Here is a 23,790-nt window from a genome sequence, read left to right as displayed (position 1 = left end):
GGGTTAGCGTTTGAAGACATTCTGGATTGGAGCTGATTCCATTTTGCATTTTACAACAAAAAATAAAAATGTTTTTTTTTTTTTTTGTAACACAAAAAAAATAAAAATGTTTTATAACAATTGTTTCTGAATTCCTTTTTGTTCGCATCATTTTTAATAAAATTGTGTAGTTTTGGTCTATTTTTGTTATTTTTTATATTTTTTATTTTCTATAAAATTAGGAAGAAAAGGAAACAGATAACCGAAAAATGCAAAAATATATCAAAACGATATAATTTCATTAACAATAACACAAAATTATATATGGGAAAAGTATTTCTCCAGTCACCGAAGATAAAATTATATCTAGTAAGCTTAGATCGACGTCGTTTTGAGACATAAGATTGAAAAATTATAATCATAAAGATTAATAACCCTGTAATATATTAGAGTTACAAAAATATCTTGATTTTCGTCCCAAAATGACATCGTTTTGGATTTGCTGGAGATAATTTTATCTACATTGACCGAAGAAATCCTTTACCCATCATTTAAAACGATAAATATTTTTCTCATCCTTTTCATGGATGAATAGATTATGAGTATTTATTTTTAAATTTTAGTGAATGAGAATTAAAATTCTATTAAAAGTAAATATATTTTTCTTTTTCTTTATGTATATTTACATAAATTTATTTCAGGTGGGTGTTATTTTTCTTAATAATCTCAAATTCAAAATATGATATCATTTTGACTTGGGATGATGAGGTTGGTCTTCCAATATGTTTTAGTAAAATAAGTGGCAAAACAATCTGAAAATTGCAATTTAAAAAAATTATTTGTTTAAGGGTTTGTGACTGTCGTTTTAAATAAGATAAAAGGGTACATAATAAAAATCATGAAAAGAAAGTATGAATTTTTTCATTTGAATTTTAAATAAAAATATTAATTTTAACTAGAATAATTATTTTTAAAAGTATAAATATTTTTTCCTTTGTTTAATATATTATTTTGAAATATTTTACTCTGTTAATATAGTAAATTGTGCATATTATGAGTACCCAATTATTATGTGACAACTCAGTCTGTGTTGCGCATCTGTTTGGTGCGCAACTATATACCTCGTTAATCTTATTTCCCATCCAATTAGTGGCGCATGCGCATAGTGTGCATCTAGTTCATTGGGGCTACAAACAGTCACCAATCATGATAGTGCAACGTGGCAAAATCCAATTAGTTACACCCACAACTGGTTGCATTATTTCAGTAACATATTTCAAAATAACATTAAATGAGTGTTTTTTTTTTAAAAATTGCAATTGTTTTTTTTTTTGCCTGGAATAAGTTTCTAAAAATTTAATTCCTATAATTAATAATTATTTTGTATTTTGACATTCAAATATTGTATTTATTTATTAAAAATATAAATAAAATTTTTTTTAGATCTTAGGCAAGAATTTAATATTTTATATTATCAGTAAAAAAAATATTTATGTTTAATAATATTTTCAATTTATGAATTGTGAAAAAAATTAATGAGTTATACTTATACCACTATTCAAAAATGCTATTTTTTTGACGGAAAAATTTCGTCAAAAATAGTTAAAATTTCGTCGAAAATGAAATTTTCGACAGAATTATCAACGAAAATGAAGTCGTCGAATATTTCTTCGTTGGTAACAGTTTTTTTGACGGAATTAGCAATTCCTTTGAAAATTTTCGACAAAAAATGAATGAAATTCTGTCAAAAAATCTTGTAATAATTTTTTACGGAAATAAATTCCGTCAAAAAATTTCGACTAAAAATAAATGAAATTTCGTCGAAAAATTTTGTAATAATTTTTGACGAAAAATAAATTAAATTCCATTGAAAACTATTGTATCAATTTTTGACGAAATGGCTTTTCCGTTGATTTTTTTTTAATTTCTATCTACAAAATTAATACCAATTTATGTTTTGCACCTGATAAACAAATAATTCGTGAATAACATATTAAAATCATATGATCTTAATATAATCTATATATATATATATATATATATATATATAAAGGAGAGTTCACTGCTGGAAAGTTTTGCCAAGTGTCACTCCCTGGTTAATTCTACAATTTGGTTATATACAAACTTTCTTTATTGGGTAAATTGGAAAAAAAACTCTTTTAAAAATTGAATTTTAATTTTTAAATCGAATAATAGTTGCAGACAAGGCATTGAATGTCCCACTGCCCATCACATTGGTATCCAAAATAAATCAGCTGTTTTAATTGCTTTTTATGTTGGAATTGGTCATCTCATTTGAAATTCGAAATTTGAAATGATTATCAATTAAATTTCGAAATTATGTATTTATTTTGCACAATCTGAATTTCAAAATTTTAAATTCAATAAAAAGAAAACTTTTTTCACGGACATGCATCCACGATCTCTATTTTGCACCTAATGGCTGTGATTCCGGGTGAAGAAAGGACATTATTGAGTTCAGATAAGGTTTTGAAACAAGACGGTAATTCATCTCTTGAGGATGACGAAATCTCCCATGATATCTTAAATACATTCTCATGTTCGGGGATTCCTGATCATAAATTAACTTTGAAGGTTAAAGTACCGGTGATGCTATTGAGAAAGGGTTTGGAAACAAAAAATTAAATAATAATTTCTTTTAAAAATCGAAATAAAAAATCAATGGAAAATTAAGATAATCATTTATGGTGGCAGACAACTCATTCAATGTCTCACTTATTTGTACATTGGAATTACTCAACTCTTTTAAATGCTTTCTACATTGGAATTGTTCACTCTTTTGAAATTCGAATTCTGAATTGATTTCACAATATTGATTTCACATTATGGATTTTAATTTTATATTTCAAATTGTAATGGTGGGAAATGATTTAGAAATAAAAAATTAAATAAATAATAATTTCTTTTAAAAATCGAAATAAAAAATCAATGGAAAATTAAGTTAATCATTTATGATGGCAGACAACTCATTCAATGTCCCACTGATTTGTACAATGTAATTACTCAGCTCTTTTAAATACTTTCTACATTGGTTTTGTTCACTTTTTTAAAATTCGAATTCTGAATTGATTTTAAATTTTGGATTTCAATTTTAAATTGTAATTGTGGGAAAGGATTTGAAAATAAAAATTAATTATATAATAATTTCTTTTAAAAATCGAAATAAAAAATCAACGAAAAATTAAGTTAATCATTTATGATGGCAGACAACTCATTCAATGTACCACTGATTTGTACATTGGAATTACTCAGCTCTTTTAAATACTTTCTACATTGAAATTGTTCACTCTTTTGAAATTCGAATTCTGAATTGATTTCAAATTATGGATTTCAATTTTATATTTCAAATTGTAATTGTGGGAAAGGATTTGGAAATAAAAAATTAAATAAATAATAATTTCTTTTAAAAATCGAAAAAAAAATCAATGAAAAATTAAGTTAATCATTTATGGTGATAGACAACTCATTCAATGTCACACTGATTTGTACGTTGAAATTACTCAGCTCTTTTAAATGCTTTCTACATTGGAATTGCTTACTCTTTTGAAATTCGAATTCTGAATTAATTTCACATTTTGGATTTCAATTTTAAATTTCAAATTGTAATTGTGGGAAAGGATTTGGAAATAAAAAATTAAATAAATAATAATTTCTTTTAAAAATCGAAATAAAAAATCAATGGAAAATTAAGTTAATCATTTATGGTGGCAGACAACTCATTCAATGTCCCACTTATTTGTACATTGGAATTACTCAACTCTTTTAAATGCTTTCTACATTGGAATTGTTCACTCTTTTGAAATTCGAATTCTGAATTGATTTCACAATATTGATTTCACATTATGGATTTTAATTTTATATTTCAAATTGTAATGGTGGGAAATGATTTAGAAATAAAAAATTAAATAAATAATAATTTCTTTTAAAAATCGAAATAAAAAATCAATGAAAAATTAAGTTAATCATTTATGATGGCGGAACACTCATTCAATGTCCCACTGATTTGTACAATGTAATTACTCAGCTCTTTTAAATGCTTTCTACATTGGAATTGTTCACTTTTTTAAAATTCGAATTCTGAATTGATTTTAAATTTTGGATTTCAATTTTAAATTGTAATTGTGGGAAAGGATTTGAAAATAAAAATTAATTATATAATAATTTCTTTTAAAAATCGAAATAAAAAATAACCGAAAAATTAAGTTAATCATTTATGATGGCAGACAACTCATTCAATGTCCCACTGATTTGTACATTGGAATTACTCAGCTCTTTTAAATACTTTCTACATTGAAATTGTTCACTCTTTTGAAATTCGAATTCTGAATTGATTTCAAATTATGGATTTCAATTTTATATTTCAAATTGTAATTGTGGGAAAGGATTTGGAAATAAAAAATTAAATAAATAATAATTTCTTTTAAAAATCGAAATAAAAAATCAATGAAAAATTAAGTTAATCATTTATGGTGATAGACAACTCATTCAATGTCACACTGATTTTTACGTTGAAATTACTCAGCTCTTTTAAGTGGTTTCTACATTGGAATTGCTCACTCTTTTGAAATTCGAATTCTGAATTGATTTCAAATTTTGGATTTCAATTTTAAATTTCAAATTGTAATTGTGGGAAAGGATTTGGAAATAAAAAATTAAATAAATAATAAATTCAAAATCGAAATAAAAAATCAATGAAAAATTAAGTTAATCATTTATGGTGGCAGACAACTCATTCAATGTCCCACTGATTTGTACATTGAAATTACTCAGCTCTTTTAAATGTTTTCTACATTGAAATTGCTCACTCTTTTGAAATTTGAATTATGAATTGATTTCAAATTTTGGATTTTAATTTTAAATTTCAAATTGGTATGGTGGGAAAGGATTTGGAAATAAAAAATTAAATAAATAATAATTTGTTTTAAAAATCGAAATAAAAAATCAATGGAAAATTAAGTTAATCATTTATAGTGGCAGACAACTCATTCAATGTCCCACTGATTTGTACATTTGAATTTCTCAGCTCTTTTAAATGCTTTATATATTGGAATTGCTCACTCTTTTGAAATTCAAATTTTGAATTGATTACAGATTTTGGATTTCAATTTTAAATTTCAAATTGGAATGGTGGGAAAGGATTTGGAAAAAAAAGAATTAAATAAATTATAATTTGTTTTAAAAATCGAAATAAAAAATCAATGGAAAATTAAGTTAATCATTTATGTTGGCAGACAAATCATTCAATGTCCCACTGATTTTTACATTTGAATTACTCACCTCTTTTAAATGTTTTCTACATTGGAATTGCTCACTCTTTTGAAATGCAAATTTTGAATTAATTTCAGATTTTGGATTTCAAATTTAAATTTCAAATTGGAATGGTGGGAAAGGATTTGAAAATAAAAAATTAAATAAATAATAATTTGTTTTAAAAATCGAAATAAAAAATCAATGAAAAATTAAGTTAATCATTTATGATTGCAAACAACTCATTCAATGTCTCACTGATTTGTACATTGGAATTACTCAGCTCTTTTAAATGTTTTCTACATTGAAATTGTTCACTATTTTGAAATTCGAATTCTGAATTGATTTCAAATTATGGATTTCAATTTTATATTTCAAATTGTAATTGTGGGAAATGATTTGGAAATAAAAATTTAAATAAATAAAAATTTATTTTATAAATCGAAATAAAAAATCAATGAAAAATTAAGTTAATCGTTTATGGTGATAGACAACTCATTCAATGTCACACTGATTTGTACATTGAAATTACTCAGCTCTTTTAAATGCTTTATGCATTGGATTTGCTCACTCATTTAAAATTCGAATTCTGAATTGATTTCAAATTTTGAATTTCAAGTTTAAATTTCAAATTGTAATTGTAGGAAAGGATTTGGAAATAAAAAACTAAATAAATAATAATTTCTTTTAAAAATCGAAATAAAAAATCAATGGATAATTAAATTAATCATTTATGGTGGCAGACAACTCATTCAATGTTCCACTGATTTGTACATTGGAATTACTCAGCTTTTTTAAATGTTTTCTACATTGGAATTGCTCACTCTTTTGAAATTCGAATTCTGAATTGATTTCAAATTTTGGATTTCAATTTTAAATTTCAAATTGGAATGGTGGGAAAGGATTTGGAAATAAAAAATTAAATAAATAATAATTTGTTTTAAAAATAAAAATAAAAAATCAATGGAAAATTAAGTTAATCATTTATGGTGGCAGACAACTCATTCAATGTCCCACTGATTTGTACATTTGAATTACTCAGCTCTTTTAAATGCTTTCTACATTGGAATTGCTCACTCTTTTGAAATTCAAATTTTGAATTGATTTCAGATTTTAGATTTCAATTTTAAATTTCAAATTGGAAGGGTGGGAAAGGATTTGGAAATAAAAAATTAAATAAATAATAATTTGTTTTAAAAATCGAAATAAAAAATCAATGAAAAATTAAGTTAATCATTTATTGTGGCAGACAACTCATTTAATGTCCCACTACTTTTTTTTGTTGTATATTATGAGTAAAAAAGACCTCTACTTTTTTTTTTATATCCCACTATTTTTTTCATGGGTAATTGTTAGGGTTTAGGAATGTTGCATAAAAAAAACAAAAACTTAAAAAAAAATATTGTAAAATAATAAAATTATTTATATTGTAAAATAAATTCAAAATTCGGAAATAAATTAAATGAAAATTATGTGAACAATTTTTTGTGGCAGACAACTGCATACTACTTTGGAATTTCCAAATTAATAATAACTCAACTCTTCTAAATTTTGAATTTATGTTTAAATTTGAATTTTGGATTTAAATTTTTAAGTTTGTAATGATGGAAAAACTTTTAGAAAAATGACAACTCATTTAATGTCCAACTATTTTTCTTTTATTGTATATTATGAGTAAAAAGACCTATACTTTTCTTTTGTTGTATATCCACTATTTTTTACATGGATAACTATTAGCCCTATTAATGCTGAATAAAAAAAAACAAAAACAGTAAAAAAATTGTAAAATAACAAAATTATTTATATTGTAAAATAAATTTGAAATTTGGAAATAAATTAAATGAAAAATTATGTGAACTTGATATGTGGAAAAAGAGTTCAGCATTTAATATTTATGCAGTGGAAAAAGAGTTCAACATTTAATATTTATGCAGTGAAAAAAGATATATATAATAAATTTGAATTTAATATAAAATTGTAGATTAAACAATAAAATATATTAAATTATAAAAATACATTTATAGTCGATTAAAATTATTTAAAATTTAAAATTTAAAAGAAAAAAAGAAATGGAATAATTTATACTTTACAAAAAATAAATTAAAATTTTAACATAAATTTTTTAAATATAAATGTATAACCAATTAAAATAATATACATGTATCTTTTAAAAAAATATTTAACATAAAAATTTTAAATATCCATGTATAACCAATTAAAAAATATATATAAATCATAAATTAAAATAGAAAAAAATTCTATAAAAAAATCAGTATAATTAATATAAAATGTTTTAAATTTTAAATTTAAATAAAAAATGACGTCTGTCATTCTGTAAAAAAAATTATTAAAATTTAAGAACTATAAAAATTAAAATTTTAATTTATTACATAAGAAAGAAATTAAACATTCATTTTTTTATTGTAAGAGTGTAATTAACACAAATACTTGCAAAAAATAATTATTTATATAAAATGCTGACAGTTAGAGGTGGAAAACTGGGCTCGGCCCGGAGGGTGGCCCGCCAATATATTTTTATAATTCAATTAAAATTTTATCTTTCTTCTTTTATAATTAAATTATTAAACCTGCTTACCAAAAAAAAATTACTAAATCTGATTTCATTTTTTGTAAATAAAAATTTGTGAAATTCCAAAGACTAACGACACTAATCCTTGCAAAAAAAAATTGCAAGTATAAAATGCTGACAGTTAGAGGTGAAAAATTGGGCTCGGCCCGAAGGGCCTGCCCGCTAATATATTTTGTAATTCAACTGAAATTTTATTATTTTTCTTTTATAATTACATTTCTAAATCTGATTTCAATTTTAGTAAATATAAATTTGTGAAATTCCAAGACTAACGACACAAATCCTTGCAAAAAATAATTATTTATTATTATTTTATAAATCTGATTGTAGTAAATGAAAGTTCATCTCCGAGATAAAATATAAAAACCTAGATGCATCTATAAAAATCTTTTTTTATGGATAAATATAAAAACCTATTACATGCTGATAGTTAGAGGTGACAAACTGGACTCGTCCCGGAGGACCGACCCACAAACATATTTTATAATTAAATTAAAATTTCATCCTTCTTCTTTTATAATTAAATTCCTAAATCTGTATTTAATTTTTGTAAATACAAATTTGTAAAATTCCAAATACTAACGACACAAATCCTTGCAAATAATAATTATTTATTATTATTTTTTAAATGTGATTGCAATAAATGAAAGTTTATTTCAAAGATTAATGTAGTTGCTTTGATTCTGTTCATATGCATTTGTTGCAATGTAAGCAAAAAATATGACTTATACATGCTTATTTGATTAAGTTTCATTCAAATCCCGTTCAGACAACATTTTTTTTTTGGTCCTTAAAAAAATTTAATCCAATCTTTTTATTTTGCTGATACTATGACTTTTGGGTGTTAACATATTAGTGTTACTTATTTAATGAGTTTTTTCCTTCTGTATCGTAGGCACAAGGAACGAAAATCACACAAGAAATGACATATTTAGTAAGTGTTGAACGCATCCCTCCAATGATTGCTACGAAATGACACTGAATGAATAGCGTTTTCATATTATAGGTAAAAGCTGATATTTTAAATCCATATTTACTTGGTGTTATCGTTACCTTGATTTTGTTGATAAATGTTATAGTTAGCAATGATTTGTACGCATTTTTCTTTTTATATCCCTTTCTCATGCTAACATGGTGTATTATAAAGTATTATGGTGTATTATGATATAGTTGTATGTGCAAAATTATTTATCCATATGAATAACAGATTTTTGTTTATGGTTGATATTTGCAAAGCTCTATGTCAATGCTGTAATTTTTTTCACCTGAAATATATAACAAAATAACAACACAATTTTTTGTAAATATAAAGTTTGCAGTGCGATTAGCCAACCACGACGGACGACAAAAATTTTGATCTTTTTTCTCCGTGCATCGCACGAGTAATATACTAGTTATATGAATTTTACAAAAAATATTCTTCTTTAATTCCCCTGATTTTTAAAGTGACATAATTTTGAGATCGATGAAAATAATTTTATCTATATAGAGAAACAATAAACCCTTAAATTATTCCATTTTTCACGTGCAGCTTTTCTTAGATCAATATCAGAGGCTCTCCGCATTGTGTTGTTCACTCGTTAAAATTTATACCCCACATCTGTACCGAATTTTTCTGCAACTAAAGGGTTATGATATTTGAATATTGAGGTGTGGAAAAATTAAGCATACCCCATAGATGATGAAGCATTTGAGCGTTAAAACACTTTCTTTTCCATGCGATGTATTTATGCTTTGTCAGCTTGCTAAACATGCGTCTAATTTTGTTATACTCGATTTATTTTTGTTATTTTATTTTTGGGGATGAAAGAAGATTTTTATTATGAGGAAAGGAGAGAAACTAAATATTAACCAGAAGAGTTGAAAAAGAAAAAGAAAATTAAAAATACTACATTGTTTTCATTTTGTTCCTTTTTTTTTAGTAAGCTTCATTTTGTTCCTTTGCAAGTCACTAAACAATGAAGACAATGTGATATTTTTTGTAATTATTAATAAAAAAATATTAACTAAAAAAAAACAGCAAATATACTATTATGCTACTACTGTTAAATGTAATAGAAAATTTCTTTCCATGTTTTCCCTTATGCAAGGTGCATGTGCAAGCACCAATGGTGTAATCATATCTACATCCTCCAAAAGTAACAAAACACAAAAGATCAACTCTGATTTCAGCACCTCTATCTTCTTGCATCTAAAAACCAGGATTTTTTGTTTTTAAAGAAAAGAAACCATTAGGCTCAGGGTACTGGTGAAACCATTATGCAGATGGGTGAGTGGTGTTGTCTCCACTAGTATGCAATGGTGAAGGAGAAGTAGTAGTACAATCCAGGGTGCTCTTTCCTTCAAATGCCTGCCACCTTTGGAGTGCTTGTGGTAATGTCATATCAAAGTTGATCCCATATATGTCATCAGCATCTGGTTCTGAAGGCTTCCATACCTCAACAAGAGGTGATAGCACATTCACTGCATGACTCATGTCAGGACGCTGATATGGCTCCCTTGCACTGCAGTGCCCTGCTAACTCTGCAACAGTGCTAATACTTGCTAAGGTTTCCTCATCAACTTCGATTGTTGGGTCGATGATCGTTCGAATTGAATCTTTGTTCAGTAGCATCCTACGGAACCATGTAACAAGGTGGATGTTCTCTTCTGATTGGCTCTCATCAAGTGCTTTCCTTCCAGTCATCATCTCCATAAGAATCACTCCGAAACTATATACATCAACCTTTGTTGTAAGTCGACCAGTAGCTGCTCAATCATTCATGAAATTCCCATATTATTGCCTTGGATAATTGAACGAGAAAGGATAAAAACTGAATTCTATGCTAAAGTGTCAATAACTATTCATCCTGATGATCATTACAGAAAGGAACCACAACTTAACTGGCCAAAAAGGCTTGTTTCTATATAATATGCAGCGGCCAATTATTGGCAATGCAAGGCGTAAACAACAACAACAATCATGTCACTCATTTTCAGAAACAATGATTGGATTATTCATGACCCAGATAGATCATCTGCTATTGGAGCTTGCATATACACATTGCATAAGTGAAAACATCTGAAGGAATTTTTAATCAAATTTTGATGCATAAGAAGTCAGATATAAACAAGCATAGCAAGTAATTGTTTTTCCAGATGACTAAAATTAGTCATAGGCAACACAATTTTAAAAAGATAATTTAAATGTCTACCTGCGTACTCTGGTGCCAGGTATCCAAAAGTTCCAGCAAGTCTAGTTTGAAATGAGGTTTTTCCTTCTGGAGCAAGCCGAACCAATCCAAAGTCTGACACTTTAGCCCTCATATCATCTCCCAGCAAAATGTTGGATGGTTTGAGATCCCTGTGGATAAAAATTTGTTGAGCCAAACCATGAAGATATTCAACACCTCTAGCAACATCCAAGGCAATAGAAAGCCTAGTCTTCCATTCTAGTGGTTTTATCCCTTCCACTTTCCAGTTGAACAAATGTTTACTTAGAGCACCCTGAGGCATGTATTCATAGACAAGAAGTTTCTCGTTTCCATCCAAGCAATAACCCAGGAGTGCAACCAAATGTCTATGTCGAACCTTAGTAAGCACTGCAATTTCAGCCATGAACTCATTCTGCCCTTTCTCATCTACCATTCCCGATTGCATCCTTTTCACTGCAATCTTTGTCCCATCATGCAATTCTCCTTTGTATACAGTTCCGAAACCCCCCTTCCCCAATATGTTTTCTTCACTAAAATTGTTGGTAACTTCTCTCAAAACTTGAATTGAAATTAACATATTACCAGCTTCCACCTGATAGACATTAGAATTGGGGCTTAATGCAGCAGTTCCTTCACCACCAACACCAGCACCCGTAACACTTATCTTCCTAGCATTTCCATCCCCATAATGACGAGGATGTACCACAATTCCAGTTGGATTTTGAACTTTTCCAGCATGCTTCAACTTTCTCCGGAACTTAAGAAATATTAGAACTCCAAGAACAAGTAAAAAGACAAACCCCACCACAACTCCAACAATGGCTCCAGCACTGAGTTTCTTATCATTGCCTCCAGAGCCCGAGCCAATTTGAGAAGTGGGTTTATCCTTTCCAATATCAGGATTCCCACCAAATTTAACAACCATACCATCATGGAAAGGTGGTACGTGGCCATATAAATTATTATTGGAAACATCTAACTCTTGCAGAAGAGGCATACTAGTAAGTTCTCTTGGTATGGTACCAGCGAGACCATTGTTAGAAAGAAGCAATTTTGTCACTGATGTAAGGCTGGCAAAATTAGGAGAAATCGTGCCGGATAGACCCATGTTCTGAAAGTTGATAACAGAAATGTTTCCACCAGAGCAAACTATCCCAGTCCATTTATTAGCACATGGATCATTACCCTCCCAACTTTCAGCAAACCTGAGAGGATAACCCAAAGGTTCAACAATAGACAGTAAAGCATTTACAAGGGGACTGCATGGCTGCCCAGGCACCTTTGTGCAAAATTGATTTCTCCCCCCATCCATATTATTGTCAACAGCTACCCCAGTTTTGAACATGGGAGGGGATCCTTGAAGATAATTATTGGTTAAGTTCACAACCTGAAGACTTGGAAGACCCGTTAGGGAGGGTGGAACAACACCAGTAAACTGGTTATCCCTTAAGTTTACGTCAAACAGTTGATCATGGTGTGACAAGTCTGGTACAGGACCAGTAAATGCATTATCATTAACCCAAATTTGCTTCAGAGATGTCATGTTCTGTACAACAGCGAGGGTACCATTGAGTTTAGAGGCGCTAGTCTGTCCATTCAACAAAAGGTTCTCGATTGAACTATACGAGAGACTTGCAGGCAAAGGACCTTCTAGAGAATTACCAGACAAAGCCAAATAAACCAAACCTGTCAAGGGACCATCTCTGCCAAAAATATCTGGGATTGTCCCAACAAAGCCGACACTCTGAGCACTAAAACTTTGAAGTCCAACACAATCCTTAAGAGTGTCAGGAATCGGCCACCGAGGGAAAGGGTTGTCGTCGATTCTCACTTCTTGCAAACTATCCATGCCTTTGAAGAAATCGCTTGGTATGGAGGTAAAATTGTTGTCACGGATTATCAGCCTCTGTAAGGATTTTGAAAGGTAAGGGAATGGCCCTGTGAGACTGTTGCCTTGACACTCGAAACGTTCCAATTCTGTGAGCTTCTCCAGTTCCTTGGGGAGAGAGCCATGAAGGTTCTGGTTCCCAATTTGAATGGCGGTAACACGTTTTCCTGAATCACATTGAATGTGCCTCCATTTGCATACATCAGTGTCTGTCCATTGGAAGCTAATGGGGGCATTGATCATGTTTTTCAGCATGTTCATCACCTCTGCATCCTGACATTGAACAGAAACAACCATAACAGAAACCAACAAAAGAAGACGAAATACCAAAGAACCTCCAAAACCCAGTTCGAGTTTCCCCATTTTCTTTATCTCTTTTTCTCGAGAAAATCAGCCCAGAAAGTGAAAGAAAATAAAAACAAAGAGGAAACCAAAAATGGAAAAAGAAAAGAAAAAAAAAGAATGGGTGACGAAGAAAACAGAGAATCCCCGAAAGGGTTTAAGGAGGGAGTTGATCACATTGCATTTTGAGGAGGAGGGAGGAACCCCCTCAACGGAAAAAGCGAATTTTGGAGAGAGAAAAACTCGCTTTTTTGGATTTAAAGGGAGAAATGGAAGAGGGTGCAACAAAGGAAAAGAAAGAAAGAAAGAAACTGCAGAGTTGGTTTTGTTTGGATAGAGAGAAAATGGTGGGGGGAAAACATGCGTGTGTGGACCCCACATAGTTTGGAGGTTTGAGAATCAATGGCTTGCAATGCATGTTGCAATCTCACTCCTCCGAGACGAGGGCAATGCACGTTATGGTTTCTACTGAGTTGTGTTCGTTAAAAGTTAAAACTTAAAAGGGCGATAAGGCTTACGATATTTTCCTTTTGTTTGTTAGGTTTTCTTTTCTAACTTCTCCCTCATCAAACCCTTTTTTTTTTTCTCTATCTGTCCCCATCATCCGAATTGAAATTTATTTCACTAATTTTAATTTAGAATCTCTTTAAAGATTATCCTAGGAATGTATTATAAAGGGCAAAAAACAGATTTTAAATTTGTTTTTTTAAAATATTTTCTATTTTATTAACACTTTAAAGATTAAATTATGTTTGAAAAAAGTTGATTTAATTATTTTTTTTTTTGTTTCTCAAGGTATTCTTCGGCCGACAGCCGAAGACTAATCCCTTCGAGGCGGAAGATCACATCAAGTGAGTAAATCTCTTTCAACAATGTCTTTTACATACGCACGACCATGAATCGAACCCTATCAGCATGCTTAAGATTATTTAATTATTTTATATGAAGACAATAACTAAAAAAATGTGGGGAAAATAATATGTAACAATAAAAATAAATTTTTTTTTGGTGGACATATAAATTATTTTATATACTAACATGAGTTAGAATAAAATTAGTTAATTGTGTAATAATACGTAATTATATATTATAATAATTTTAAGATGAGTTGGTCAAATTAAACTTGGGCTGATTAATATAAAATTATATATTAAACAAAAAATATATTTAAAATTATATAATATATGTATAGTTGATAAAAAATAATTTAAATTTAAATAAAAAATAAGAAATGACGTATTTATACTTTAAAAGAAAATTTATTAAAATTTTAACTTAAAAACATAATACAAAAATAGAAAAAAAAATTGTACAAGTATTTTTTTAAAATAATATTTAACATAAAAATTTTAAATATACATGTATAACCAATTTTAATAAAAAGTATAAAAATCATAAATTACAAGAGAAAAAAATTATATAAAAAATATATAACTAATACAAAATAACTTAAATTAAAATTTAAATAAAAATAAAATGACCTCTATCATTCTGTAAAAAAACAAATTACAAAAATTTAATCACTAAAAAGTAAAAAAATATATATATATAAGAAATAAATTAAACTTTTATTTTTTTATTGCAAGAGTATAATTAACACAATTTATTATGTCATGAATGAATAACTAAAAGCTATTATTTGGAGAAAGTACACAACCTTCTATGGATGCCCGCCCAGTCCGCCAACATGTTTTTATAATTAATTTAAAATTCCACTATTCTTCTTTTATAATTAAATTCCTAATTTAGATTTTAATTTTTGTAAATACAAATTTATAAAATTTCAAATACTAACGACGCAAATCATTGCAAAAAAATAATTATTTATTATTATTTTGTAAATTTAATTGTAATAAATGAAAGTTCATCCCTGAGATAAAATATAAAAACTTAGACGCAACTATAAGAGCTTTTTTGTGTGGATAAATATAAAAACAAATTAAATACTAATAGTTAGAGTGGCAAACTGGGCTCGGCCCAGATGGCCGGCCCACCAACACATTTTTAAAATTAAATTAAAATTTCATCCTTCTTTTATATAATGATATAAAACGTTGATAATTAGAGGTGGCAAAATGGGCTCGGCCCGGAGGGCCGGCCTACCCCGCCTGCGAACACATTTCCCCCGCTTATATCTACTGTCTAACAAACCTGTCTTTGTATGGTTAAGATAATTAGATTTATTGTTGTAAATATTTCAGAAACAAACATTTAAATAAAATGAACAATCATATTGTGATAAATAAAAGTTCATCTAAACAAAATGAGCAATCAACACAATATTTAAATTTTTTCTTCATGTATATTGATTGATTTTATTTTGTAGCAAATTTTGTGTACGGTTGAATCAATAAGACGAGATCATATTGAATAATAATGCAAAGTAGAAGGTTCATTGGTAGTTATATTTGAAGACTGAATTATTGAGTAAATAACTATATTTGATTTGAATAATAATCAATGCTTCTGAATTGCAAAATTTTGTTTGTAGTTGATATTTACAAAGTTCTGTGTGTATGTTGTAACCTTTTAAAGTTCAAAAATAGTAAGACAATTTTTTTTTTATTTTAGATAATTCTCAAATAATAGGTTTGCTTTTTTATTTTTTGTTTCTTTATGTTTATTCCTATACCATAATACCATTGAGAGCTTGATAGCAAGATGAAAGTGTTAGACTTACCGGTGCGATGATTAACCAACGATGGCGACAAAGTTTTTGTTCTTTTTTCCCCGGGCATCGCACGAAATTAGTTATAATACCAATTACTTGGAGATGATGCTTGAGTTGCAATTAAGTTAAAGTTAGTTATTTTATTTTATTTTTGTAAATATGCAAACTGAATAAATACATACACTGATACAAGCATGATTGTTATGAAAATTAAATGAATACAAATTATATAAATATATTAAGGGTAAAGGATTTCTCCATTCAATAGAGGTAAATTATTTCCAGTGAGCCCAAAATGACGTTGTTTTGAGGCGAAAATCAAGGTGTTTTTGTAATTATAATATATTGCAGGGTTATATTAGTATTTATCATTATAATTTTTTAATCTTATAACTCTAAAATGACGTCGTTTTGAGCTCACTGGAGATAACTTTATCTCCGGTGACCAGAGAAATACTTTTCCCGTATATTAATTATTCCTATTTTTCATTCATTTCCTTTTATTTATTTTCTTTATGGATAAAATCAGTATTTTTCTTTCATTTCCTTTTTTTGTCTTCCCTAAATATTAAAATCTCCCTTCAACCTTTCTGTAAGCGACTCCACACAATCAATCATATATAGAAACTAGTGAATTACCCGTGCGATGCTCGGGAGAAAAAGAACAAAATATTTGCCGTCCGCCGTGGTTAATTAATTGCACTGCAAATCTTATACTTACAAAAATATGTGTTGTTATCTTGTTTTATATTTCAGTTGAAAAAAACTACAGCATTGACACAGAACTTTGCAAATGTCAACCACAAACAAAAAACTGCTATCCAAAGTGATCAATATTATGCAAATCAAATATAGTCATCTACTCGATGAGTTATGTAAAAAATAAATACGCCATAGTCACAATTAGGTTTTTATATTTTATACGAGAGATAGACATTCATTTATTACAATCAGATTTAAAAATAATAATAAATAATTGTTTTTTGCAAGGATTTGTGTCGTTTGTATTTGAAATTTTACAAATTTGTATTTAGAAAAATTAAAATCATATTTAGTAATTTTTTTTTTGGTAATCAGATTTAGGAATTTAATTATAAAAGAAAAAGGATAAAATTTTAATTTAATTATAAAAATGTGTTGTGGACCGACCCTTTGGGCCGAACCCAGTTTGTCACCTCTAACTATTAGCATGTAATATATTTTTAAATTTATCCACACAAAAAGGCTATTATAGTTGCGTCAATGTTTTTATATTTTAGATGAACTTTAATTTATTATAATTAGATTTACAAAATAATAATAAATAGTTATTTTTTTGTAAGAATTTGTGTCGTTAATATTTGGAATTTTATAAATTTGTATTTACAAAAATTGAAATCTGAATTAGGAATTTAATTATAAAAGAAGAATAGGAAAATTATAATTTAATTATAAAAATGTGTTGGCAGGCGGGGCAGACAGGTCCTCTGGGCCAAGCCCAGTTTGCAACCTTTAACCATCAGCATTTTATGTAAATAATTATTTTTTTGCAAGGATTTGTGTCATTAGTATTTTGAATTTTACCAATTTATATTTACAAAAATTAAAATCATATTTAGGAATTTAAATATAAAAGAAGAAGAATGAAACTTTTTTTTTTTGGTAAGGCAAGGATGAAATTTTAATTTACTTATAAAAATGTGTTGGTGGGACGGCCCGGAGCCCAGTTTTGTCACCTCTAACTATTAGCATGTAATAGATTTTTATGTTTATCCACACAAAAAAGACTCTTATAGTTGCGTCTAGGTTTTTATATTTTATCTCAGAGATGAACTTTCATTTATTACAATTAGATTTACAAAATAATAATAAATAGTTATTTTTTGTAAGGATTTGTGTCGTTAATATTTAAAATTTTATAAATTTATATTTACAAAAATTGAAATCTAAATTAGGCTTTTAATTATAAAAGATGAATAGTGGTATTTTAATTTAATCATAAAAATGTGTTGGCAGGCGAGGCGGGCAGGCCCTCTGGGCCAAGCCCAGTTTGCAAACTTTAACCATCAGCATTTTATATAAACAATTATTTTTTTGCAAGGATTTGTGTCATTAGTATTTTGAATTTTATAATTTATATTTACAAAAATTAAAATCAGATTTAGGAATTTAATTATAAAAGAAGGATGAAATTTTAATTTACTTATAAAAATGTGTTGGTGGGTCGGCCCTCCGGGCCGAGCCTAGTTTGCCACCTCTAACTATTAGCATGTAATAGGTTTTTGTGTTTATCCACACAAAAAAGGCTCTTATAGTTGCGTCTAGATTTTTATATTTTATCTCATAGATGAACTTTCATTTATTACAATCAGATTTACAAAATAATAACAATAAAAAAAATTTGCAAGGATTTGTGTCGTTAATATTTGGAATTTTATAAATTTATATTTACAAAAATTGAAATCTAAATTAGGAATTTAATTATAAAAATGTGTTGGCACCCGGGGCGGGCAAGAGAGAGACAGATACAGAAAAAAAAATTATTTGAATTTTAAATTAAAAAAACCACCCACTTTCTCTCTCCCATGATTTTCATTTTTCTATGTCCATCTCTCCCCTAAAATGACATAACTTATGTCATTTAAAATGACAAACACCAAACTCATATATATATATGTGTGTGTGTGTGCGCACGCGCGCGTGTTTGTATTAGAAACACGGTCATTATATAAAAAACAAAATTAGAATACTCTGTTTAATCAAATTCCAATTTTTTATAATTTCAGTTTTTGCTTTATATTCTTTTCCCACCTATCAAGTTCAAAAATCAAATTTAAAAAGTTTGAATTATATATATTAAATATTTCCCTCCAATAGATATAATAAATAATATTATTAACATGCTTAACAATTTTCTATGCAAAAAGTAATGAGAAACATTAAAATAATCTGTAAAATACTTAATGGCAAACATCTTTTTACGATGCAGGAGTTGAATGGTAAGTGGTCACTGAATGGTCATTCATTTTTATAGTTATTAAATTTTTATATTTTATTTTATACAGAATGATAGATGTAATTTTTTTTTATTAATTTTACTTATTATTCGAAAAAATAATCTTTTTTATCTTTTAATTTATAATTTTTAGATTAGATTTACATATAAAATATTTATGTTAATTTTTTTTAAGTAAATAATATTTTTTTATGCAGCATTAATATGGTTAACAATTACCCATGTAGAAAGTAATGAAATAGTAAATGAGTTGTGGCAGACACCAACAATTGTTCAAATATTTTCCCACCCTTTAAAATTCAAATTTAAAGTGGAAGATGAGATCAGAATTTAAATACCCAACTGCACAATCAAGAGAGTGACACTGAGAACGATTCAAAACCCAAACGATTCACATTGACGCTTCAATGTCACCATTTCGTATAACGCGTTGTGTTTAATGATGGATATATCATCGGCTGACCACATCCATTGGAACATGGAATGTCGCAGGTAAATTCACCCATTGGATATATCATCGGCTGCCCACATCCAGTGTTATCATTATTAATTGAAAAAAATCTCAATGACAGAGTCGCATGCTTTTAAAGAAATGGACGATTTCCAAAAAAAAATCATGACTTTACGTAGATCATGCAGAACTGAATGACACTGTTTTAATGACCCACACTTTCCATATACAGTCGTTCCATATTACACACTTGAGCTCCTTTTTATATTTTTTTAAACACATATTCAAAGTTTCAATTAAAAAAATCAAAACAAAAAGTTTGAATCAAAATTAATATTGATTCTGTAGATTTAAATTGTACGTTGGGATGTATTTCGTAGTTATAAATGTTATTTTTTTTAGATTCCACTGAATAAAGGTTAATAAAAATTCAAACTGTAAATTTTAAAAATAAGAAACAAAAATTTGAATTAAAACTACTTATTTTTTTAGATTTTAATCGTATCCTAATCTGTTTTTAGTAGTTATAAATGTTATTCCACACCAAAAAAAAATGTTATTTTTTGATGGATAAAAAAGAAATTTTCTGAATTCCACTGAATAAAGGTTAATAAAAATTCAAACTTTAAATTTTAAAATAAGAAACAAAAATTTGAATTAAAACTACTTATTTTTTTTAATTGAAATCGTATCCTAATCTCTTTTTAGTAGTTATAAATGTTATTTTTTGATGGATAAAAAAAGACATACTTTGAATTCCAATAATCAAAGTATAATAAAAATTGAAACTTTAAATGTTAAAAATAATAAACACAAATTTGAATTAAAACTACTTATTTTGTTACATTGAAATTGTATCATAACATGTTTGTAGTAGTTATAGACGTTTTTTTTTTGTTTTTTTTGGATAAAAAAAGACATACTTTGAATTCCAATAATCAAAGTATAATAAAAAATGAAACTTTAAATTTTAAAAATAATAAACACAAATTTAATTAATATATAAGAAAATGCTCCACATTTGCGTTCTTTAATGATATCTAAATTTAATATATTTTTTAAAATTAAGATGCATAAGAAGGATAATATCTAAATTCCTTGTGAGCCTTTCTGTATAATTTTGTATAACTATTATAATGGTGTGGCATCCACTTAAAAAAAAAAACAGCAATTCACTTCTACATCCCAAAGCCTCATTACAAATTATTCTTTGAGAATTTGATACAATAAAATTTGACATTTTTATTTTAACTTTCTTTTGAACTCTACAATTCGAATTTTTTCCCATTAAAAAATGTTGAACTTTTTCCCCACCTATATCATGTTTAAAATTCGAATTTTGAAAAAGAAATGGAGTATTAATACAAATATTTGCCATCAATTAATGCTGAATTTTTTTTCACCTATATTAAGTTTAAAATTCAAATTTTAAAAGTTAGTGGAATTTTTCTTAGCATAATACAGATGTTGTGCATCATAGTTTTTGGCTCATTCTCCAAAGTATAACTTTTAATGTCATTGAATGTTTCTTCTAACCTTATGTTAAAAGTGATTCCTATTATCAATAACTTTAATTAAAAGCAATCCTTATTTCCTAGGCAAAAGAGAGACATAATAACAATAACAATACACTTGATAGCAAATGCGTTATTTGAGAAGCACCATTCAATAGTTGACATTTATTCCATCAAAGACAGAACGAAGAAGCTGATTCTTTGAAGCTGAGTAAGCAGACTCTCATCAGTTGGAAGCCTCAGGTCATCCTTGGTGCCACCATTATCAGTAAGCAGGCCCACCTATAACATATCATTCAAGTAGAGATTTAGATAATAGAAGCAAAATAAGATTAATGGGTGAATCAAAGGAATTGTCAATAGAAACTCACAAATCCATCCTCATAAATATCAATCAACTGGTAGTCAATACGATTCACACGGGGAACCTAGAATAATAATAATAATAATAATAATAATAATAATAATAATAAGATTACAACAACAGAGCAAAAGTTCCAGTTAAGTGTCATCAAAGAAAGAAATCACAGAACTGAAGAACGATGAAACATAATAAAAAGTGCATACATCACAGTTGTGGGAAGAGGGCACAATATCTTCAAGCTTCTTGCCAGTGAAAATATCAATTCCAACAAAGTGGCACTTAGCATGACCATGCTTACCAGTCTTGGAAGTTGAAACTTCAACAACCTATCATAAAGAGAACCCATTGATAACCATAAATCAGTATCACAAAAACCATAAATTAGTATCACAAAAAGTACCAAAAAGAGAACTCAGCCCAACACATTAAAAAATAATCCACACAAAACAATCAAATACGCAAGCAAAAACTCAATTAACATCGATTGGTTAGTTGCTTAAATGCACAAGTTCGAAATCTAAGAAAAACAATTAACCACATGATAAAAAGAAAAACTCAAATCATACATCCTAAAAATACAATATAGGAAGCACAAGCAAAAGCATAAAAAGGAACACCATATGGAATTTGAGATTTCAACAGATAACAATTTTTTTTCTTTTTACAGTGAGAACTGCTTGAAGACCAAAACCTAATCATCTAAATCAACAACACAAATAGATCTAAAAAGCCAAATTATCCAACACATACATAATCGGGACCAAAATAAATTACTAAACCCTAAAGAATAAAACAAAAAAATCTAAATCAAATTAATCCAGCATCATTAAATAAAACAAACAATCAAACACCGAAAAACAAAAACATAAATTCCTCCAAAAAAACAACAAAGCAGAATAGATTAATGATTTGATTTGATTGAAATCAAGAGTAAACAAAAAAAGAAGAAGAGACCTTGCAGGGGCGAGCCTTGATGACGATGTAACCGTTTTTGCGAATGGTGCCAGCTTGCTGAGGATAGGTCTTGGAGGCTCCGGCATCAGCCTTGGACTCAAAATGGTGTTCCTCGTCCGACATGTCTCAACTCGGAGATGAACATAAAGGCCAGCTTGCTGAACCAGCTTGATGAACTTAACCAAGTCGTACCTATCCTTAAAATAATACTGTTTTTTTTCTTCAAAATATATGCATAAAGAAATGGGTGAGCAGTGGAAAAATAATAAAGTAAAAAAGAAAAGAAAAAGAAAAGCATTTACATTACATTTCCAGGAGAAGGCTCGTGTCCATTCCAAAAGTTAATGTAGGTTTGAATAACATCCAAGCCTCCATCTTTGGCCTTCTGAATAAGGTCTGGCCACATCTGCAATCACTCCGAGGCAATGAGAAACAAAAAGCTGTTTACTTTGTACACCAGAGAAGTGAAAAATCTTTGGTGAATGAATGAAAAAACGGGAAGAATAACAAATTTGATGCAGCATATATTGAAAGGAGTGATTGAGTGAGTGAGTACCTCAGGTGTGCTGATTCCTTGAGGCTGTATGTTTTAGCTGATACTAATTTAAAGATAAAAAACTTTCCATTTGGATGTACATATTACCTTTCTGTAGAGAGACAATACCACCATTGTTCAATTTTGAAAAATCCAAGGAATTAGCAATTCTTAATAGGGGACGATCATGAGGTAATCCCAACCTTGAGTGCAAGGATCTCCTAACTTCAACTGCAGAAAGCATGAACAATTCATAAATCATGACACATGCAGATAAAAGAAATGATGTAGAGTGGTAAAAAAAATTACCCTATCCATGCCAGAGTTCAACACCATACCTTGCTTCAGTTCTGTCTCCCCAAAACTCAGTTCATAGAAAACAGTTACTGGATGCAGAAGAAAAAAGAGAACAATAAGTATCAAACACATGTGAGCCAAAAAAAAGAAGAAAAAACATTACTATGAAACAACATTATAACTAAATAAATAATAAAAAGTTAAAAGACAAAAAAAATTAAACAGAAATTACGATTATATATTCTTCATAGAAACAAAATCAATTTCTTTCATGAATTTCTCCAGATCCATGAAAATGGCGTGAAGAAAGTGGAAATGGCGTGAAGAAATTATTGAAAAATAATAATAAAAAATGGAAGAAAGAGGAGATAACCATATACACTCAAAAAAATGACGTGAAGAATATCTTCAAAGAAATCAGAGATTCAAATGCTTCTAAGCATATCCACTCAAACTCGATCTAATCTGCAAAACGCAAAGGAACACTATAAGATGCAAAAAGAACAACAAAAAAATGAGAAAAATTTGATTAAATCTGCACGAAAAGAGAACGATGAAGAACAGGAGAAAGAACTACGAACAAAAAAATTGTGCACTGATAAAAACGACAAACAGATAAAAAAAGAACGACTAAGAACATAAAGGATGAGTTTTTCCTCTGATATAGCAGCTGGAAAAAAAAAAACAGAAGAACAGGAGATAGAAGAAGATGAGAAGGCGTTTAGGGTTTTGTTAAATGTTTAACAAT

The 23,790-nt window shown here is 28.2% G+C and overlaps 2 protein-coding genes across 2 annotated transcripts; both read right to left on the bottom strand.

Annotated features, from left to right (window-relative positions):
- Positions 1-10,094: 10,094 nt before the first annotated feature.
- On the bottom strand, positions 10,095-13,282 carry LOC133316812 (receptor protein kinase TMK1-like). Its single transcript, XM_061518595.1, has 2 exons — positions 11,032-13,282; positions 10,095-10,585 (listed from the first exon to the last, which is right to left on the bottom strand). The coding sequence occupies exons 1-2, from the start codon at positions 13,280-13,282 to the stop codon at positions 10,095-10,097; spliced, it is 2,742 nt and encodes a 913-aa protein (XP_061374579.1).
- Positions 13,283-21,057: 7,775 nt separating this feature from the next.
- On the bottom strand, positions 21,058-22,338 carry LOC133316820 (eukaryotic translation initiation factor 5A-4-like). The gene is made up of 4 exons (XM_061518604.1): positions 22,211-22,338; positions 21,460-21,582; positions 21,264-21,320; positions 21,058-21,174 (listed from the first exon to the last, which is right to left on the bottom strand). Exons 1-4 carry the CDS (start codon positions 22,331-22,333, stop codon positions 21,058-21,060), a joined length of 420 nt encoding a protein of 139 aa, XP_061374588.1. The 5' UTR covers positions 22,334-22,338.
- Between the last annotated feature and the right edge of the window lie 1,452 nt (positions 22,339-23,790).

The sequence above is a fragment of the Gastrolobium bilobum genome, unplaced genomic scaffold, assembly GCF_033153095.1.
Source record: "Gastrolobium bilobum isolate Gb01-03AN ecotype WA unplaced genomic scaffold, APGP_CSIRO_Gbil_v1 utg993, whole genome shotgun sequence".
Lineage (NCBI taxonomy): Eukaryota > Viridiplantae > Streptophyta > Magnoliopsida > Fabales > Fabaceae > Gastrolobium > Gastrolobium bilobum.
This window is presented reverse-complemented; position numbering and strand designations above follow the sequence as displayed.

Coding starts and splice junctions, on each gene's coding strand:
- LOC133316812 (XM_061518595.1), bottom strand. CDS start 13,282: ATGGGGAAACTCGAACTGGGTTTTGGAGGTTCTTTGGTATTTCGTCTT. Junction 10,586..11,031: donor CCTGGCACCAGAGTACGCAG/GTAGACATTTAA, acceptor ATGATTGAGCAG/CTACTGGTCGACTTACAACA.
- LOC133316820 (XM_061518604.1), bottom strand. CDS start 22,333: ATGTCGGACGAGGAACACCATTTTGAGTCCAAGGCTGATGCCGGAGCC. Junction 21,321..21,459: donor CCTCTTCCCACAACTGTGAT/GTATGCACTTTT, acceptor TTATTATTCTAG/GTTCCCCGTGTGAATCGTAT. Junction 21,175..21,263: donor ATATTTATGAGGATGGATTT/GTGAGTTTCTAT, acceptor GATATGTTATAG/GTGGGCCTGCTTACTGATAA.